This window comes from Coloeus monedula, assembly GCF_965178545.1.
Source record: "Coloeus monedula genome assembly, chromosome: Z".
Classification (NCBI taxonomy): Eukaryota; Metazoa; Chordata; class Aves; order Passeriformes; family Corvidae; genus Coloeus; species Coloeus monedula.
This window is the reverse complement of record NC_138822.1, coordinates 82,787,858-82,808,516: the sequence shown is the minus strand read 5'-3', so window position 1 is coordinate 82,808,516 and position 20,659 is coordinate 82,787,858. Positions and strand designations below refer to the sequence as shown.

General features: G+C 45.0%; 1 protein-coding gene across 1 annotated transcript in view; it reads left to right on the top strand.

Annotated features, from left to right (window-relative positions):
• Nucleotides 1–12,689: 12,689 nt before the first annotated feature.
• Nucleotides 12,690–20,659, top strand: part of LOXHD1 (lipoxygenase homology PLAT domains 1) — a gene marked incomplete at both ends in the record, with an annotated part of 149,168 nt that continues 141,198 nt past the window's right edge. Inside the window, one exon of the mRNA XM_082301722.1 lies at nucleotides 12,690–12,957. Within this exon, the coding sequence (XP_082157848.1) occupies nucleotides 12,690–12,957 (268 nt within the window). The remainder of the gene's footprint in view (nucleotides 12,958–20,659) is intronic.

Below are 20,659 nucleotides of genomic sequence, written 5' to 3'. Positions count from 1 at the left end.
AAGCTGAAGCCAGACACGGAAGATACGTGCCAGGGGAGATGGTGAACCTTTATCACGACTATGCTGAATTCTCCAATATTGGAAGCTTTGTTTCTAAAATCCCTGACATTTACCTACGGGTATCAGTGTTGCCATCCAGTCTCACCAGTCTCAGGATGGAGCAGCAAGATGCGGAATCACCAGACTAAGATCCAGTTGTTTACCATGGGAAGTGTTAGTGCGAGTTGGTGTTAAACTTGGCTTGCCCTTCACCTGGGCTGTAACAGAATTTATTGGTGGTTTTTCAGGAGGGGGCCAGGCAGCTTTTGTCTTGAAGTGCTGAGGCCCTAGCACAGGTTGCCCAGAGAAACTGTGGCTGCCCCTGGATCCCTGGCAGTGTCCAAGGCCAGGTTGGACAGGGCTTGGAGCAACGTGGGATAGTGGAAGATGTCCCTGCCCATGGCAGGGGGTGGCACTGGATGGGCTTTAGGTCCCTTCCAACCCAAACCCTCTGGGATTTTATGACCTGAGTGTTTGCTTCTTGCCACTCTCACAGGAGGGAGAGCATTTGCACAGCTGTGATGGAGTCACCTATGGACAAATAGCACTGAGGGGGCTTGGGAAAGGAGCTGAGGGTACCTGGGGAGGGAACTCAGTAGTGCATTTTGGGGAGATTTATTTGCACACGTGCAGCTACCTACAGTCATATTCAGATAAGGTCTAGGAAGCAGTGAGTCCTGCTGGAAATAACTAGATAAAGTCTGACAGCATGAGAGTAAATCCATGGCACAGACAGATAAGGGGTATTGCTGTTTCTTGGGTTAGGTTCAGATCCCTGTAACTCTGACAGCTTTTCTATTTTTTTTGTCAGCTTAATAGAAAGTTTTGTATTTATTTGCTGGTATCTGAGCAAGTTCAGCTGCAATTATTTTACTTTTATCCTTTCCCAGACACACGTACATACACTTGCACTCTTGTTTCTTGGCAGCTTGTAACAACGTCTCTAATCCTCTTCAGCAGAAATCTTTTAAACTAATGCTCTTACCAAAAAAAAAAAAAAAAGGCGATAATTTTATGGCTGATACAAGAATAGAGGTGAAAAAATATCTGAGAGAGGAAAGTTTGGCCATAAGTCGACTTTCAGTACCTCTTTAGAGTAGTTTGTGTGCTGCAAAGCCCTAATACTTCTTCAAGATAAGGAGCATTGGGTGGATGAGGATGGTATTATGAAAGATAGACAATGCTACCAGGGTGACTCAGAGATTTGATGTGAATAAAAAGAGAAATAAACCCATTCAGCGTGCGTGTGTTTAAGCAGACTCACAGGTACCACTTGAAATCCCATATCAGAGTTTGGATAGGGCTTGTAGGAGTCATAACATTTCCAGTCAGTAAAAGAACTGCAGAAGGGGTTTTTTTGGTTCCTTACAAACATCAGGTTCTGAAAATCCTGCCTTGTTGTAAGCTTTCTGGGAATGATTAGTGTTTGGAAGGGTGAAAAGAGTAACAGAATGCAACGTTTGTACAGGATTGCAAAAACAAAGTTTTGTTGGGTTTTTTTGTTTGTTTGCTTGCTTGTTTGGGGGTTTTGTGCATTTGTGGTTGTTTTGTTGATGGGGACTTTTGGGCTGGTTTTTTTAATTTTTATTTTTAATAATTTTAATTTTATTTTAAAAGGAAATAAAATCCCAGCAACTCTGTGTCTGTTTATAGCTCTCCATCCTCTCTGAGTCTAATGCATAAGATTCTCAGCTGTGGTTCATTGATGGCTGGTACATTTTGCTCAACATTCAAAACTTTGGGGGTTTTAGTGTGTGTTATTTCTGGTGACTCAATGATTACTGAAGCAGGACAGGTGATGGAGTCAGGAGGTGTCCCCATCTCGGCTGTGGTGAACTGGTGGCCATTCTCCTGCCCTTTTCCTATTAGTTCTGTGTCCCTCCTGCCTACACAGATCCTTTGGGGTGAGAACTTTCCCTCTCAACATGGTTTCTGCAGCGTTCAGCACAGCAGGGACCCAATCCCAACTGGGAACACTAATGTTGCTGCAGAGCAACCATGAAATTACAAATAAAGACAATTTTCTCCTTATTATCCTGAAAGAGTGGCTTCTCTGGTCAGGGCTACATTGTTAACAACCATCTTAAAATCTAAGGCAACATTTGCAGCACGGAAAGTATTTAAGGTATAGACCACAGGTGTGTCTGGGCACTGCTACCAGGAAATTTCTGTTCTCTGATGTGCACGGGTGGGGCTGGGCCACGCAGCTGCTCCATTCCCCGGGAGAGGAGGATCAGGGGCAGCCAGGGAGGCTGAGCAATGTTTTGGCAGGTTTCAAGGAGGCTATGGGCACAAGGGAGATGAAATCAATAGAATAGTTTCAGAGGTAATTTGGCAGCATCTGAAGAGCTGAGTATTTGAGCCCTTCTGGGATTATTGAATTAGATCCTTCTCTTTAAGCGAGCAGGGCAAAGATGATTTACAGGATTGGGATGTTTGCTGCACGTTTCTGTGGATTCAACAGCACTCTGGAGACCACAGGCCTGAATCATTGCTGCTCCCTTGGTCTCCAAGACAAGGATCTGGTAGAGGAATTGGAGAGGTTGTGTCCACAAAAGCTGTGGCTGCCCCATCCCTGGAAGCATCCAAGGCCAGGCTGGACGAGGCTTGGAGCACTGTGGGGTAGAGGAAGCTGTCCCTGCCCACAGGAGTTGGGTGAACCTTAAGGTCCCTCCCAACCCAAACCATTCGAGAGTTCTATGAAATCTCTGGAAAGTCAACTCCATTGAAGCTGGAGGACATGCATCAGGGTCTGCATATTTACTGCCATTACATCAGTTATGGGTCTGAACTCTGAAAGCACTTATTCCTGCTGTCAAATGCCAACAGTGGTAGTGGCTTCACTTGGCAGCACTAAATTCTCATTGGGACCATACTGTTTAATGGCTGTACTCAGTGATCTTGGAGGCTTTTCTAAACTTAATGTCTCTATGATTCCATGTTTGCATTAAATATTAAATGTACTTGGATTCAGAAGATTGTGCATAGGTTTAAATTTAAAAAAACCCTAAAAATTGTGTTCTTTAGTTGTGTAACTTTTAAGTAAACAGAGCTGCAGAAACATCTGCAAGCTTTGATTTTAATTTAATGTATAATAGCTTACATCATAATAAATGATGTTGTGTGATTTGGATGTAATTTTGAGTTTGTCAGGAAGCTTGCAGCCAAATTGTTGAAGTTAATAGTAGTTCTGCAATCAGCTTCACTCTGCGTCAAATCAGAGGAGCCATTATTGAATTTTAAAAGGCGAAATTACTGTGTTGTTTGTATTAAATCTTAATGCCATTTTGGATAACAGGAACACTTTCCCTTGGAGATATGTGCTGGATAGGATTTCTGTTTCTGGATAGAGAAATCAAACATGGTTTCAGTGAAATTGCTCGAATTCCAATTTTAAAGGGTTTAGGTATATCCAAAAGTAATTTCAAACCTGTCCTAAAGGGAAGAATATATTCCCCAGGTTGGATATAGTGTTGCAATACAGTCCTTTTTATGAATTAGGATAATTTAGTGGTGCACTGTTATGATGGTAATTACAGAAATTAATGTACTGAGGTGGCTTATCATTCAGAGTAAGGAAAAAATACATTTACATTTTTTTAGGGATGGAAAAGGAAGGGGAACTGCCCCGTACGTGCTTGCTTTGAGGCAGTCTCACTTCCACTGACCACTGCAGGGTCCCTGGAAAGGAAAGGCTGTGACAGCCCAAGGTGCTAATGGTCAACACTTGTGCCAAGGAAGGGGGTGAGATGGGACTCATTTGTTCGTATTTCTATCCCTGTTTTGCTAAATCAGCTTGGGCACGTGGCTGTAATAAATCTGTTATCTCCACTCACCTCAAGCCCAAAATTATCCGTTCAAGGGGTGGCAAGGCTTTTGGGCTTGGCTACTTTCTGTAAGGATTGGTTTGTCTTTCAGGTCTCTGAGACATTTGAAGAAAACCAGAGCTCTTCTGGAGTTTTTCTTCTCCAGGCTGAACACCCCCAGCTTTCTGTCTCCAGAACAGAGGTGCTCCAGCCTTGGGGCATTTTTGTGGCTTCCTCTGGATTTGTTCCAATGGGTCCACATCTTTCCCAGGCTGAGGATCCCCAGAGCTGGATGTGCTATTTGTGTGAGGGAGTACTCACGATTTCCTGTAGCAAATTGCTGCCTGGTAGGTTTTTCTTTTTCCCTTCTATGGTTTTTGTCTATCTGTGTGGTCCCCAGCCCTGTGAACCTTCTCACGTGCAGGAGAGCACTGGCCCGTGGCATCCCTGCTCTGCTGGGAGAGCTTTCCCGTCTCCCTCAGGCAGTGCATGACAGCAATAGATGCAATGGACTCATTTGGATAATTTAGTACTTGCTTAGAGTATCTGGTTTCTCTAGTGACACTCTGACGTTCATGCTTGACTTCCCCACCTCTCAGATAATAAATGAAAGAGGTTTCACCTTGTTGGCAGCGCTGGCGTTGGGCCCATTATCTTTCCTGACATTGTGTACTCAAGAAATTAAATTACCTGGTTTCCTGGCTACCTCCCTAATGAATGCCATTAATTAATATGCTTTTCAAAGGAAGAGGTGTATTTATTCTTAATCCAAGGGAGAATCTCTTTCCTGGCCTGCCTGTGAGCAGAGTGCTCAGGTGGGAGCAGGTCAGTCAATTTGCAGGAGACTTGCCCACATGGGTGCTCCCTAAATGCGCTCTTTGGCTCATAACTTGTTTTATAGTGCTTTTTTTTTGCTGGAAGATCTAGTCCCAAGAGCATCCAGGTTAATGAAAAAGATTATTAACTCTGCAGATGGTGGATCAGAGTAGCAAAGATGTGCTGCTCATGATGCAGTGAGAAGATGGATGGAAAGGCAGCCTGGTCCTTTGGTAGGAATTAGCAGGAAAGTGTGGACCTGACACCCTTGATACCTTTTTTCCCTTCAAATCTCCTCTCTCCAGTGGAAGCATCAGCCCTGCATGTGGATGGATATAGAGCTGTTACCCCGAGCTGGGCAGAGATGTGTAAAACACCCAGCTTGGAGTTAAGGGGTGACTTTGATCATTCTTCTGGATGGAGTAAAAAGCACTGAACTGGGAAGGAAGGAGATCAGGGCTGAGGCGGTGGGTGCAGGGATGTCCATCTGTATTGGCCTAAGATGGCACTGGAATGAGAAGGGGAAAATTGGGGGATGTTGGGCTGGGATGGTGCTTGACCTCCACCACAGACAGTGGGTTTGACAGGGTGGTAAGGAATGAATTCATATGGGTGCAAATTCCCCTTTCTGAGCTGTCCCAGTGCCTTGGCAAGGGAAAAGCTGAGTAGGACCTGGTGCTGCACCTGGTTCCTGGGGCTGTGGTGGGTGGGAGCTGTACAGGAGCAGGCAGAGTGATGCCAGGGAGGAGAAGCCCCCCCCAAGTGCAGCAGGGACGTGCTGCATGTCCCTGGGACAGAACCAAAGCCCTCAGGATTGCTGAACCTGCTCTGATTCATTTGGTGCTTCAGCATTGATAAATCCCAGTGATGTCAGTGGTTCAACTCATGCTTTAAATCCCACTGTGCTCAATACCTCGCAAAACAGAACTCTTAGGGGTTCTTTACCCCTGCTGCACTGCCTGGAGGTAGCTGCTTCTCTCCAGGCATCCCTGCCCCTTCTGCTGCTGCCTCTCATTGCGATCTGTGGTGTTCTTCATTGCAGGGAAAGGACAGTGTCCTTTGAAACACTTAAAGCTGACGTGAGCCACGGTCTTCTCAGGAAACACTGGATATTGTAGTCTTCTGGCAGAACAGTCACATCAGAAAGTTTTAGCAGGCGAGGAAGTAGGTTGATCCCTCCTGGGGGAGACTTAAAATAACCCTGCGCAAGATGATGGAGGCTCATGGGTGGGATGCTCAAGGACTTGGTACAGAAGGTGCTCAGAATAACTGTTCCTATGTTTGGTGGCTGGGATAATCTATATTGTGATCAGAAGGAAAAGTGAATTGCAGTCTTGGGGCTCAGTCTCTCATTCTCTTGCAATCAGCATGACTTGAACTGTTAGCCTTTAAGGAAAGTCTCTTCAGTAGGAATCCAGGTGCAATACCAGTAATTGTAGCTAATGCTTCAGCTAGAGCTGCCTGCACCCCAAGTTTAAATAGAAATAATGTCCTTTAAGCTGTTTAGCTGATACTTTAGTCCCTCGTGCACTGGAGTTTTACCTGCGTACACTTGAAAATCCTGACCTCCTTATCACTTACTTTCTTATCACTTTGCTAAAAGGCAGTTGGAGAAGCAGTCAAATATGTAATAAGTCCCTTTACCATTTTCTCATGTTGCTAAACTCCCTTGAAGAGGGTTTGGATCACATTCTTCCCAAACCCCTGTTGCACAACTCCTTAGGTGACAGAGTTTGACTTCTCATCTTCAAGACCCCCCCTGTTTAAGCACAAAACTGCAAACAGAGATTTTTGGTTTTTTGAGCTTGTATTTGCTGAGTACATGTACACTCAGCTTGACTTCTTAAGGACACATAATCATAACCATAATCACAGTTCAATCTGTTTTTAATTGTTGTTAATTAATTCTTAGCAGTATTTAACTCTCATGAGTTAAATTGATTTAAAAAAAAGAAAAAGGCATCTCTTTTACCAGACTTACATGCTTGTTCTTTTAAGGGTTTGGTTTTATGCTAACAGTGTTAAAATGCTTTTTCCTAGACTTGTGGCTTCTAAAATAGCTCATGGTTGTGAATAAACCTTAATGGATTACTGTAAGTTTAACTTGCCGGCTGTGGGCATGGGGACCACATCCTACATTTCTGGAAGGAGCCTTCAAACTGAAGGCACAGCAGCTCCAGGGGAAAGCAGATGAGGGCTTCATACTCCTTATTTCAGTTGGAAGTCTCATCAGAGAGAAGACCTCTGGTACATCATAGAACCATAGAACAATTTGGGTTGGGAGGGACCTTAAAGCTGATCCCATTCCACCCCCTGCCATGGGCAGGGACACCTTCCACTGTCCCACATTGCTCCAAGCCTCATCCAGCCTGGCCTTGGACAATTCCAGGGATCCAGGGGCAGACACAGTAAGGAATTTCTTCCTAATACCCAGCCTAAACCCAGTCTAAAACTACCTTTTTTCAGCTTGTTGAGCCTCCATTGAGCTCTGTGCTCCTGCAGCTGCTCTGGCACCCAGGGGTGGACAGGCAACATTTACTGCCTGTGTGGCTGTGTCACAGGAGGTGCAGGTGAGCTCCAGGTGTTGCCAGAGGTGCCAGTGGGGTCTGTATTCTGATGCCTGTTTGTTCAGGCAGTGGGAGAAAGTTCTGTGCTGTGGAGAAGTCCCTATGGCCACATGGGTTTAAGAGTCTAGCTTCAGTCACCTGTTCGTGAAAGATACGGTACACACATGTATGTATTTTTTTTTCCCCATGCAAAATATGTTAAGAGCCTTCACGCTTTATTCCTGTTTTCAAGGTTTTTTCTTACAATCTTGAGTGAAGCAGTTTCCCTAATCCGGAGCCGGAGATGGCTCTGGCAGCTGCTGGCTTGTGGCTTTTGAGGACTCTGTGCGTTTAAGCATTTCCCTGCTGATGGATGCCTGCGGTTCCCAGGCGCCAGGGGCTGCTGCTCCTCTCTGTGGGACGCTTAACACCTCGCTGCGTTTTGCTAGGAAATATTTTTCTCGGCTAAACCCCGTTTTACCAGCAGAGGCCGATATGCCCATGTGCTTGGAGGCAGGGAGCTCACACCGAAACCCAGGGGCATACTAAAATCTTCCTAGCCTGCCTGAGATGGTCTCTGCATCCCAGCATCCCCAAACTGCCTCTCTCTGGACCCCTGCATCCCACCGATGGGATTCCCAAGCAGATTTTGTTACTGGAGTAAAAAAAAAAAAAAAAAAAAAAAATATTAAGAAAAGGTAGTGAGTAGCCAGGTGGGATGTAAGAGAAAGCCTGTGAGGTTTGATTAAACCTGCCATGACTGTACTGTAACACCGGCCAGCAGCTCCCCCAGCACGTCCTCTGCCCAGCCTGGAGTAATCTTGTGCATCACTCACGTGCATGGCAGAGAAATGAAATGTCTCAGCTAAAGGAATCCTCTGGTATTTATTTTTATGGCAGTAAATAAATTCACTTTCCGAAGGAGATGGACTCTGTGAGTATATATATAATGAGTATGTGATGTGCCGGGCTGCAGGGAGTACTTCCAAGAAACTATCCAGAGGTGGGGGTAGAGCCTGCGTTAATGCCAAGACTATGCACAGAAAAAAAAAAAAGAAAGAGATCTGAGGCTGTGTGCCTGGTATTTCAGATGCCCTGGGCAGAGCATTGCATGCTTCAAACTCACCCAAAGCTCTGGTAGCTGCAAGTCAAAGTTGCCCTTTTTTTCTTCGTTATACCTCAACCTGACTTCCCGCTGGAGACACAGGGGAGGCAAACTAAACCAACTGGTTCATGAAACATCTGGGAAAGTGTTCTGCCTGTAACTGACCTAAGTCTTGCTGTCTGTCTCTTGAAGCCACTTTTTTTGCCTTCATCTCCACGGGCCGTGCTGGTCACCAAGAGAGTGGTTAAACACAGAGCATGCATGCAGATACCAATTTTTGTATTTATTTATTTTTTTAAGTTGCCCCCAGACTGAGCAAGAAAAACGAAAAAACAATCTTCCCTGACCCTAAGTGCAGAGCAGCATGTATTGAAAAATAACTTCTGAAACAGGAGGCTTCCCTGCATCTGCCTTGGGAAGGAGACTGGAACAAATATTTCTGATGTTTCTTTGGGATGTGTCAGCTGTGTCGCATGGCACATGGGTATGGGCATCTGGATTTTATGATAATAAGTGCAAAATAGGAATAACAGAGAAGAGACTGAACTAAAGAAAAGGTGTGTTGATGCACTGCCTAATATTTATGTAGTAATTTTTGTTATTAATCGTATCATTACCTAATAATGGGTGATTCCAGGTTTAGCACTGTACAGGTTTCCGCACCTTAGGAAAAAGTTTACAGGTGAGTCAGTACCTCAAAAGACAAATTTTGACCTCTTGTACTCCACCAAATCTGTTATAATTCAAGAAGTCTCCCTGGAACATGATGCTGTGCTGGGTTCTGGCCTGAGCCTTTTTGGGAGGGAGGATTTTGGAGAATCTCTTGCTGACTGTGGGGTTAGAGTATAAACCCATATAAATACTGTTGACAGTTGTAACTAATGGTTCTCACTGATAGCTTGGTTGCTTTCCTGGTAGTTCTTTATGCACCAATAAATCCTATTGTTCTTCTCCCAGCTGTTATTCACAAAAAGAACAAAAGCGAGATGTAGCATTCTCGGCACAATTCTTTTTAATTAAAATGAAACTGCAGACGAAGGAAGCGTGTGGAGCAAAGTTGGAGCAAGACATGGCAAATGTCTCTTCTCCCCCATCACTTCAGCCTGCTCGATAAGAGGGGATTTATCTGTGGCTTTCACCTGAAGTCCTGCTCTACTGCACCAGGACAAAATGAGGTGCAAGACTGGAGTGATCTTAGAGGAGTGGTCCTCCCTGGGAAAACTGTTCTGGTGTCCCAGGGTTCTTCTAGTGCCTCAGATCATTCTTCATGATACAAGAGGCGTTAATTGCAATATTTCTGCAAGGTAGCTGGGTCTTGGCCCTGGCTGGAACTGTACCAGCCTGAGGCTATTCCCAGAGGTGCCGTCAGCATCCTAAATCTGAATCTCCCAGTGGAGGAAGAGAAAAAGGCATTTCTCCTACTCCAACAGCTCTGCTGTCAAAGGCAAGTAATTTTTTTATTTTTCCCTCAGTGAGGTTGGTTTAACACTGGCACACTGTGCCCAGAGCAGCTGTGGCTGCCCCTGGATCACTGAAAGTGTCCAAGGCCAGGTTGGATGGGCCTTGGAGGAACCTGGGCTAGTGGAAGGTGTCCCTGCCTATGGCAGGGGGTAGAAGAAGACAAGCTTTAAGGTCCCTTCCAACCCAAACCATTCTGTGGCACTCTGCTGTCATCATTTTTCTGCTTAGAGCTTGAGCTGTTGGGAGCAGCAGCTCTCAGGGACTCGATGTGATGAAGTGTGTACCTACTGAAAACATAACACAGATAAGAGCTTCGCTTTTCTCAGGGATTCCATGGTTTTTATTTTTCTGAAGGCGCGTTTTTATTCTGTGCTGTGGAATTTTTTATTTTTTCTTTTCTTGCTGGAGAGGGCTGGCTTTTCCACAGCCAAAACCTAAATCCATCTCCCAAATTTAAGCTGAAATATTTACGCCTGCAATTTCTTCTATGTGCTGGTGGCTGTCCCAGAGAGAGGAAAGCTAATAGGAATACAGTGAGCTGCAAAGCATCTGTCTGGAGAAATGTGCTGCATCATCAAATATCCCTGCAGGATCCCTAGGATCCTTGGGACTGGCAGCATCCATGTGCCGGGACAGTGCCTTTGGAGCAGTGTGCCCTTGCTGCCTGCTGAGACAATTGTTCCATGCCTGGTCTCAGAAGTGACATGCAGAGATGCACTATTTCTGCTGCTTTCCAGAAAATAAGGACCTGGAAATAATCAGGTTATTTCAGGCACAATGCAGGTCCTGTGGTGCTGACATCCTGGGAGTTTGGCAAGTGGGAGTGGTATCATAAGGCAGAAGAGTGATTATTTTCTTTTCTTTATGATTTTAAGAGCCTGGAAAAGCCATTCTCATGTTTAATCCCGAACCTGTGCTTTAACCTACTTGGAAGCTCTCCCTGAATAATCCACTCTGATTCTTAGTAGAAAGAACTTCATTCAGCAAACAGAGACCATTAAAAACACAGTGCTTTCTAAAATATTATCCACATTAAATTGTTGGAGACTGGTGCCAAACAACTGCTAAGATGGGGGGCACAGACCCACACCAACCCTGCAGCCTCTGGGCCTGGTGCTCCCCACCCACTTCTTCCCAGGGAGGTGCCACTGACGTCCTGTGTGGGCTGCACATCCTGCCATCAAAACATCTGTTCCTTGTGCTCCTGATAACCCAACACTCCTGCCATCCTCTCCTTCGAGCTGGGTCATGGAAGCCCCCAGTTTTATCTATGAAGAGTTTTAAATCATGTACATGAAAGACCCATCATGGATGAAACCTCTGACTTACCGATAGTATATCATTAACCTGGGCAGCACACCATCAAGCAAATCACATTTAATTTATCACTTGAGGAACCTGTGGGCTGAGTTATCCCACAGACAGAGTGGGTGGTGGCAGGAGGTTCTGCATCATCATCCTACAGCCCTGCCATAAATCCAGCTCTTGCGTTACCGGGATTTAATGCCAGGCTGACTGCCCCACTTGCTTTATGTACACTTCATCTCCACTGGAGAAATTCAGGATGGCTTTCTAAACCATAGTTTTTTATTAAACCTAATTTTCTGTGATAAAGCCCATAGCAGCACCTTTGAAGAAGAAGAAGAAAAAAAGATATTATGTTTCTTCTTTTCTGTTCTCATTCTGTCAGACTTTAAATCACCAGCTCCTGACTGCAGCTGAGATTGATCCAATCTCATGGTGCTTGTCCTTCCCTTATCTGCCATGAGAGCCTACTGGCATCCAGGGCACAAGTGGGGTGCTGGGCACAGTTTATGCTGCAATGTCCTTCACTCTGTGCTGTTACATCATTTATTTTTCCCATCTCTTTCCTATCTCTCCTCAATATTTGCCCCGGGAAGCAGTCAGATGGCCATATTTGTGCTTGTGCTGAGTTATTAACCTAAGTTTTGTTTCTATTTGTTTGGCCAACACATCCTGCTATCAGGGCACCTTGTGTCCCGCACACTCAGTGGCTTCTTCTGACAGCTGTATTTGTTTATTATCAGTGTTTGGAGGTTTTGGTGGTAGATACAGCACAGGAATGGGCTGGAGGAACTGGGTGCAGGTGTGCATTGCTACTGCCATGTCATCTCCAGGCAGAGGTCCTGAGGGTGTTTGTCTTTTCTGGTCACTGGCCTGGCTGGTCAAAAGAAAAAAAAAAAAGTCTGTGTAAAGTTGAGACCACTGTTATCAGTAAGGTGATCCTGACACCATGAATAATGGAGAGGAAAAGCAGACCAGTGAGATATGGTTGCTTGGTGGGTCTCCTTTTTCACCTGCCCATCTGTCTTATAACCACATGACTGGGCAGCACTAAGTAATTTTTCATGAGGTTTCAGAAGCTGCTACATGCCATGAGGAGGAGAAATGTCTTTGTTTTCCCCTGCCCTGGGCTAGCATATGAAGGACAAGAAGCATCTTGACCATGTGCCCTCATCAAACCAATTTTCCAGGGAGCTACAACCTTGATTGGCATGTCCTGATACCCTAGACCTAGATTGTCAACTGACCCTGAGCGGAGGCTGAGGCAGCTCTGAAAAAAGATGAGAAAGTTCTCAGCACGCACCAATGAATAAATAATAGTAAGGAAAAGGATAGAAACCCCAAAGACAAGGAAAGGCAGAAGAGAGAGGAAGGTGCCTCAGTCAAGGAGGTGAAGGAAGGCAGGAAGAGGCAGAAAGAGAGCGAGGTTAGGAAGAGACTCTGGGACGTATCTATGCTGAGCCAGTGGGGAGGAAGGACACTGTGAAACAAGGGCAGCCCAGCCCCAGGCAGGGAGAGGAGGACTAAGGGAGTTTGGCAGGTGGAAAGGTGGGAGAAGATTAAAGGCAATCCCAGAGTGCTGTTAAAAGGGCAGGGGTGCAAAACAATGACATGAAAGAAAAGACTGAAAGGCACAAAACAGAAGAGGAGGAGGAAGAGGAAGAGGAGGTAGTGGAAGAAGTAGCTGAGGAAGATGGGGAAGAGGAAGGCCAGGAGAAAAAAAGCAAAAAGAAGGTAGTGGAAGATGTAGCTGAGGAAGATGGGGAAGATGAATGCCAGGGGAAAAAAAGCAAAAAGAAATCAAAGTCTGAGGACTCAGAGATTGATGGGGAAGTGAAGAAAAAGAAAAAGAAAAAAACCAAGCGAAGAGAGTATAGCAGTGAGGATGAAGATGACTATGAACGCAGAAAGAAAAAGAAGAAAAAAGGCAAAAAAAGCAAAGACAAGAAGAAGAAGAAGGGTGACAAGTCCAAGAAAGGAAAGATAAATGATAATTTTTTGCAGCTGTATGAGCAGGAACTTCGGGACTATCATTCGGACTCCTCCAATGCCACAGAAGATGAATACAACAAAAAAAAAGGTCAGCTCCATCTTTCCCCATCTCCCCTCTGGAGCAGGCACTGTTGACCCTACAAATGCCCTTGTTGGGATCCTTCCTGGGGTGCAGGCACTAGTTATTGCTATGTGGGTAATATTTTTGTTAAAAAATTAGTATTTTAACTGTTTGAGGTGTCACCTACAGGTTTTGTCTGTATGAGCTTTCCTGTTTACGAAGCCACTTTGCCATGTGTGTGGTACAGCTGTAATTACATTCTCCTAACTAATATTTACATTGTGGGGCTGTGCAGAAGCTGTGATCAGCAGGTTCCCCCTGTGTAAGCAGGATCCATAGCAGAGGTGCATGGTCCCGATCAAGCAAAAGGAGCAGGAGCATGCTGGGGATTTCAGCAAAGAGATGGGTGGAACACTTGGGATTGATGTAGAAGCAGGAGGTCCAACACACCGAACTTCCAGCTGTTTTAAAGTAACCAAATAGGCTGGGGAAATATAAATAATAGCCTCTAAACCTTAATACTGTGTTATTACAATAAATAGTCCACTTGCTTCACAAGCAGACTGTACTTGGTTCAATGCACAGTGAGCTGCGCCTCAAGTCACAATTGTAAAAACTTTCTTCATGGAAAGGCTTGTGAAGCCCTGGCACAGACTGCCAAGGGCAGTGGTGGAGTTTCCATCCCCGGAGGGATTTAAAAGCCGTGTGAATGTGTCAGCTGGGGACATGAGTCAGTGGTGGCCTTGGCAGTGCTGGGGAAATGCTTGGACTCGATGGTCTTGGAGGGCTTTTCCAGCCTAAAAGATTCTGTGATTCTGTGACTTAAACTTTTAGATGATTCACTCACTTCCACGAGAAGACCACGGTGTAGCTCTATGATTAAAAGAAAAAGCCTTGACAGGTAGGAGGATGCTCCCAAGCACGGCAAGGTTATCTCGCTATCAGGGAGGTGGGCAGCAAAGAGGTCATGGATGCTGAGGGGCAGTACCAGCAACCAGCAACTGGATCTGGGCATGGCTGGGACAAGACACTTCACCTCCCATCGCTGTTTTTTCTCCATCAGTTAATAAGAGTCAAAACATGTCTTGTGTGTGGCGATTGGGAGAACTGAGCATGCCTAAGGGGTCATAGGACACTCCATGCTCGTGGTGTTGCTCTAGGTTAACTGCGGCTGATGGTTTCTGTAGTGGTGATGAATGGCTGGGAAAAGAAAAATGGTTCAGTTCCTCTGGTGCAGAGGAGAACTAAGTCCCTCACAGACACGTTGTATTTAGGCCATGCACAAAACCTGATTCATTTGCGGCGGCCCTTGAGGGGTAGGGAGGTTGTCCCAAATCCTACTACGTTTTTTAATATGCTTGAGGAATAAAAATTTGCACTTTTCAAAGACAGAGGCTACAGAAAACATTTGTAATAATTTCTCCATGGTCTTCTGATGTTAGACATTGGGAGGAAATTCTTGGCTGTGAGGGTGGTGAGGATCTGGCACAGGTTGCCCAGAGCAGCTGTGGCTGCCCCATCCCTGGAAGTGTTCAAGGCCAGGTTGGACTGGGTTTCAGCTATTCCCTTTACCATTAACCTGGCAATGCTGCTATTCTTACTATTTTGAATTTTAAAAAGCAGATTTTTTGGTGTTTCTTATTTGGAGGCTGCTGCTGCTTTTCTCCCAAGGGACCATTGAGTGAAGTGACTGTTGTTGGTCAGGCTTTGGGGAACTGAGTGACCTCTGCAAAAGCCTCTCAGAAGCTTTGAGGATGTCAGCTGCCTTTGGTGCTGGTGAATACTCAACAGAGATATATTTCAGTCCATAAGCTGTGATTCCTTTTGCTGTAAAAAAGGAAAGAGAGATGTTATAAATGTTTTATAAGCAGGGAGTCAATGTTGCCTGTGTCATCAGATGTCCTCTTTATCTTATTGTACTAGCAAACAAGAGAAGGGATCCCCCCATCATGTTCAATTGATGACTGAAGAACAAGGCAAATCCAGCTCCTGGGGACAGGAAAACAAAAGATATCAAGTGACTGGGTGATAGTGTATCTGAGAAAATTAAAGCAGAGATAGCGGTCATTTTTAACTAAATTGTAGCTGTTGTCCATTCCTGTGATCATGGTGTTAATGAGATTGGTTATTTATTAATAAGTGTTTGCAAAGTTACTTCTACAGTAGAGTTAGGAAAGCTACAGGGAGGCTTTATTGCGGCCTTTCAATGTTTACAGGGACTTAACAGAAAGATGTAGAGAGGCTTTTTAGCAAGGGCTGCAGCCACATTATGAGGGGGAATGGCTTTAAACTTAGAGGGTAGGTTTGATTGAACATAAGGGAGAGATTCTTCTCCGTGAGGGTGGGGAGGCCCTGGCACAGGTTGCCCAGAGAAGTTGTGGCTGCCCCATCCCTAGAAGTGTCCAAGGCCAGGTTGGAGCGACGTGGTTTAGTGGAAGGTGTCCCTGCCCATAGCAGGGGGTTGGAACTGGATGATCTATAAGGTCCCTTCCAACCCAAAGCATTCTACAGTCTTGAGCTGCCAATAACAGTGCAAATGGCCCGTTGTGTAACAAACAATCAGTGGAATCAATGACTTTAAAGTGCAGTAGGCATACAACTCCCTGGCTGACCAAACCATCATTAAAGCTTCTACAGGTGACAGATGCCTGAGGTTCAGGTATCTCTCAGAGACAAACTCTTTGGAGGAACTTGCCTTTTTTTTTTTCCCAAACCTTTCTCTTGATATCTCAGGTCTTGTCTGTGATAGGGAAGTGTGAGACTGGCATGATTATTTATCCTCCCGCTTAGATTTGTGATCACAGAATTGTAAAGGAAGGGACCAAATGTCTCTATCTGTTTTCTGGGTCACTCCTGCCAAAGCCATGGATATCTCTGTGTTGGTAGGAAGAAATTATATGTTTCTCTTTCCAAACTTGCTTTCATGCCTTAAAATGTGTCTTCCCTCTGGCTGAATCAGTAGCAGCCACCTTGGTGAGTCCAGGCCTGGACATGCACAGGGTGTGGCAGATGGTGGAAAGCTCCTTCCTGTCCCATGTCACAGCAAAGTGCTGATGACTCAGGAGACCTGCAAGCTTCCCTCTTTGATGTGGCTCACCTAGAGGCATAACTCACTTCATAGGATAACAATCCATTTTTTTGGAGGTCCTAATGATGGTAAAATTCTCTATTTTTCTTTGCACCCCTCTTTTTTTTTTCTTCCTACCAAGTTTCAGATATGGATATTGTGGCTATTATTATGGATATTATCTGTAAGTGGTGGAATCAACATCCCTTGAAGTGTTCAAAAAACATATAGATGTGGCACTTGGGGACATAGGTTACTGGTGGGTTTGGCAGTGTCAGGGAATGGTTAGACTCAATCACCTTAGAGGGCTTTTCTAACCTCAAGGGTTCTGTGATTCTCTGCAACACTGCTGCTTTGTCTCTCGCACAAGGGGTCAAGATGGGCTTCAGTGATCTTAGCAGTATAATAATCACAACATGAAGAAAGCTGCTCAAGAAGTGCAGGTTTTTGTTAATGCATTGCCTCAAATGGTGATGGAAAGAGGAAACAGCCACCGTTGGTTTGTAAATAGATATGGAAGCTGGTTATCGCTTCCTCTGATGTGTGACATTGGATTTACTGTGTTGTATTTATCACACCACGGTCATGACCGTGTTCCTTCAGCAACTGCTGCAGAGAGTTACACAGGAAAAGCATTCAGGGCACGCTGAATTTATTGTTAATTTCTGTTTAATGCAATTTAGCAGTGCAGTGGAGGAGGAGAGCACGTGCTGTGTAGTGGCCAGCTCTGTCCTTGTGCTCTGCACAGAACTGCAGTGAGGTTTCTCATGCTTTTATGATAGACAATCATCAGTTGCAAAATCACCTCGTGTGCACCCTGTGCCCACTGATCTTCCCCAGCTGAGGCTTTGATTAATATTCTCAGTCAGGATGAACAAAGACTCCTCTTTGGAAGACAGATATTATTTTTCTCCTTGACACTAAAATGAGCTTGGGTTTTAGGCATAAAACATTCTGAGAAGAGCTTTGTGCCAGTGGCAATTTTATGTCTCGTGATCTGGAGGGAGATGCAAACTGTGCTACCGAGAGAAGGTGGTGCTGAACCCTCCTTGGAGTTGTGGATCTCAGCTGCTTGCCTTCCAGCACTTTTCATAGCTGCAAATGACCACAGAAAATATGAATTTTGAAAAGTGTAGATAATTTTAAATGTTTGTTAGACATGAGTACACGCCTGGAATAGAGAAGGCTTTGGAATGAGTTAATTGAGTCTTCCAGTACCTGAAGGAAGCCTACAAGAGAGGTGGAAAGGGACTATTTACAAGAACGTGACATGACAGGACAATGGGGAATTACTTCAGGCTGACAGAGGGTAGGTTTAGAGCAGATATTAGGAAGAAATTCTTCTCCATGAAGGCGGTGAAGCACAAGATCTCCCATCCCTGAAAGCGTTCAAGGGCAGCTTGAATGGGGTTCAGAGCAACCTGGTCTAGTAGAAGGTGTCCCTGTCCATGGCAGGGGGCTTGGAACTGGGTTGTCTTTAAGATCCTTTCCAACCCAGGCCATTCTATGATTCTTTGAACTATCATAGAAGTTCACTATTGTGTGACAGAACAAGCCAATACTAAATTAGTTGTGATATTGAAGTGCTGATTAGTCTCAGGAGCACTTGATAGTAATTTTTATGTAGGTGCTAAAAAATCTTTGTGCCTGTGTGTTAGACACCCCTGCTACACACCTGTGTGGTCCCACTGGAGAACTGAAGTTGCCTGGAGGCGTCATGCTGAAGCAGGGCCTTATAAATTGGAAACGAGTGATTGAAATGCAGGGAGAGAGGCTTTGCAAGAAATCACAGCAGCTCTTCATAGTCCATGATGAGCCATCGACTTGGAGCAGGGATGTCACTAGTCACTGGTATGGAAAATCATTGTCATAAAGCAGATGAATGCAGATAAACCTTCTGGAGCAAGCTCTTGCTGGTATCTGGAGGTTTGCAGATGTCACCTTTCCTTTGCAGGTGTGTTTGACCAAATGCAGGCACAGAGCTGGGGGGAGCGAGCACTTGCGCTCCCCCACCTCTCCCTCTGCCAGGGCAGGACCCTGAACATATGCAGAATTCATTCTTGTTAGGCACACATGATCCATTTGGGATGGCTCAGTCCAGCTGGCAGCACCAAAAACAGCATCGAGGAACAGCTGTGGGTGCCAGGCTGCCAAAGGCACGGCACAGCTGATGTGAAACCCACACCCGCGAGCAGGAGCCGCAGCTTCCCAGCACTGCTGCTCTCCTCACACCCAAAACAATCAGATATGAATGGAGTGGCGAGTTCAGTTTTATAGAGCTCAGTTTTATAGCCTTAATTGCCTGTGGGTACGTTTTAGATTGAGTGTTTGGGTTTGGACTTGAATAGAAAATACCTGAGAGCTCCTGGAGAGGAACTGAACAAGTCTGCACTGAGAAATAGATGTTAAATGCAGATCAGTATGTTCGGTCCTAGAAGTGTTCATCCCAACCCTTGTATCCCAGCAGTCTGGATTCAGTTACCTGTTGCATCCAAGGAGCCCTCTCTGAGGAAGGTGACCTTTAGAGGATGCAGGACTAGAACTTGATCACAGTGGAATAACTCAAGAATATTTGGGGTTTTTTATCTTTCCCTTTTCCCTTTTTGCTTGTATCCCTTTTTCTTTTCTGTTTCCTCCCTTAAGAATTGAGACTCCTATGTCTTTAAAATGTCCAAGCTTTGCCTAGGTAGCTTTTCATTCTCTGGCTGCAGAGAGAGAACTGAGGAGATGTTTTTCTCACAGGTACAGCAGTTCCTCCACTGGTACATCAAAATTCCTGGTTTCAGGACTGCACTGATATTTTAAGGATCATTAGTTTTGTTCCCATTTATACTTTGTTAAATATACATCTTCTAGGCCCTCTGTGAAGCTGTTTATCATCCTGTCCCTGGGAGTTTGGACTAGTGTCTGAATACTGTTCCATTAAAACAGCAGAATTGCCTCCATCTGGGTGGAAAGTCTGGGCAAAAATTAATCCTGAGCTACAAGTGGCCAAGTACAGAGAGAGGTCCAGGACAAGCCAGTATTTTATTCCAGCACAGGTCAATCCTACAACCTCAGGTGGGGTGCTTTATTCATCTGAGCCCCAGGAAAGCAGAGACTCATGGTGGGTTTGGTGTCAAGAGCCTCTTGATCACTGTTGGGATGTGGTGATTTACTGAGGATTTGTTTCAGCTGTCAAAGCTGCAATCAGGATGGAGCTTCCAGATTCACAACATGTTTCTGTCTGGTTAAGGCCTCCTCTTGGCTCACTATTGCTGCTCCAAGAAATATTTCTTTTTTGTCAGTGCTTTGTGGGTGCAGCTATTTCTCCAGGCATTGTCAGAGGTGTTTTTCTCCCTTGCAACCCAATGACACAAATACCTGAGTGGCAACACTTAAAGAAAGAGTGAAAATAATAATTGCGGCTTTTGTTGATGGATTTACATGCAAGACAGGCTGGACACATATCACTGAGTAGTTGTGCATTGTAGCTGTAATTGACTGTGGTTGTTGGAAACGAGGTCTTTTTGGTACTTTGTCACCTGATGTTCAGATCTGTTGTATTTTTCAGCATCAGTTTGGAGTTCTCTGTTTTACAGACATCTGTACTTCAGTAGTATCTCAATCAGACTTTCTCTGTGAACTGTAAGTGTTAATTAGGACATATTTGTAAAGAATATGTCCTATTTGTAAAGAGGTAGGATGTGAGATGGTTATATAAATTAATTTTTTCAAAATTCCTTTTAAGGTGCTATTTGAATACTAGTAACTCCATGTCATGAATACTTAAATTTGGGAGTTGTTATTTATTCCTAGAATCACAGAATCCTAGAATGGTTAGGGGTTGGAAGGGACCTGATAGATGACATAATTCCAATGCCCTGCCATGGGCAGGGACTCCTTCCACTTAACCAGTTTGCTTCAAACCTCACCCAACTTAATTCACAATGACATCTAACAGTGCTCATGTAAATAAATATAGGTAACACACATAACTTATATTTATTACAAGCTTCTGTCAGGCCAAGCATCAACCTTAAACACAACTAGAAATCACCTCCCAGGAGCAAAATGTGTTGGTTCCTCACCCAAGAGCTGCCAAGGGTGCGGTGTCCCCTCGGGCTTGCAGGCACTGTGCCTGCTCTGGGGCAGCTGTCCCTGCTCACGGTGTCATCCAGGCCTCACCTGCTGGTGGCTTTCCCAGCTGTTGACTCAGTGGCTTTCCCAGCTGTTGACTCGGTGGCTTTGCCAGCTGTTCCCTCCTGAACACATTCTTGTTGGATTCAGTGCCTCGGGCCAAGCAGTTTTGAAACATGTTATTGTGGATGTGTTTTTCTCTGTGAAAACAGCTCAGCCATTCCCCGGAAAAAAGCTGTGAGGAATGTCTTGCCTTGCTCGTGTCAGGGAACTTCCAGCATCCAACACCTGCAATGCCTCCAGGCCAGAGACGCTGGGAAAGAGTGGGCAAAAAAAGATTCT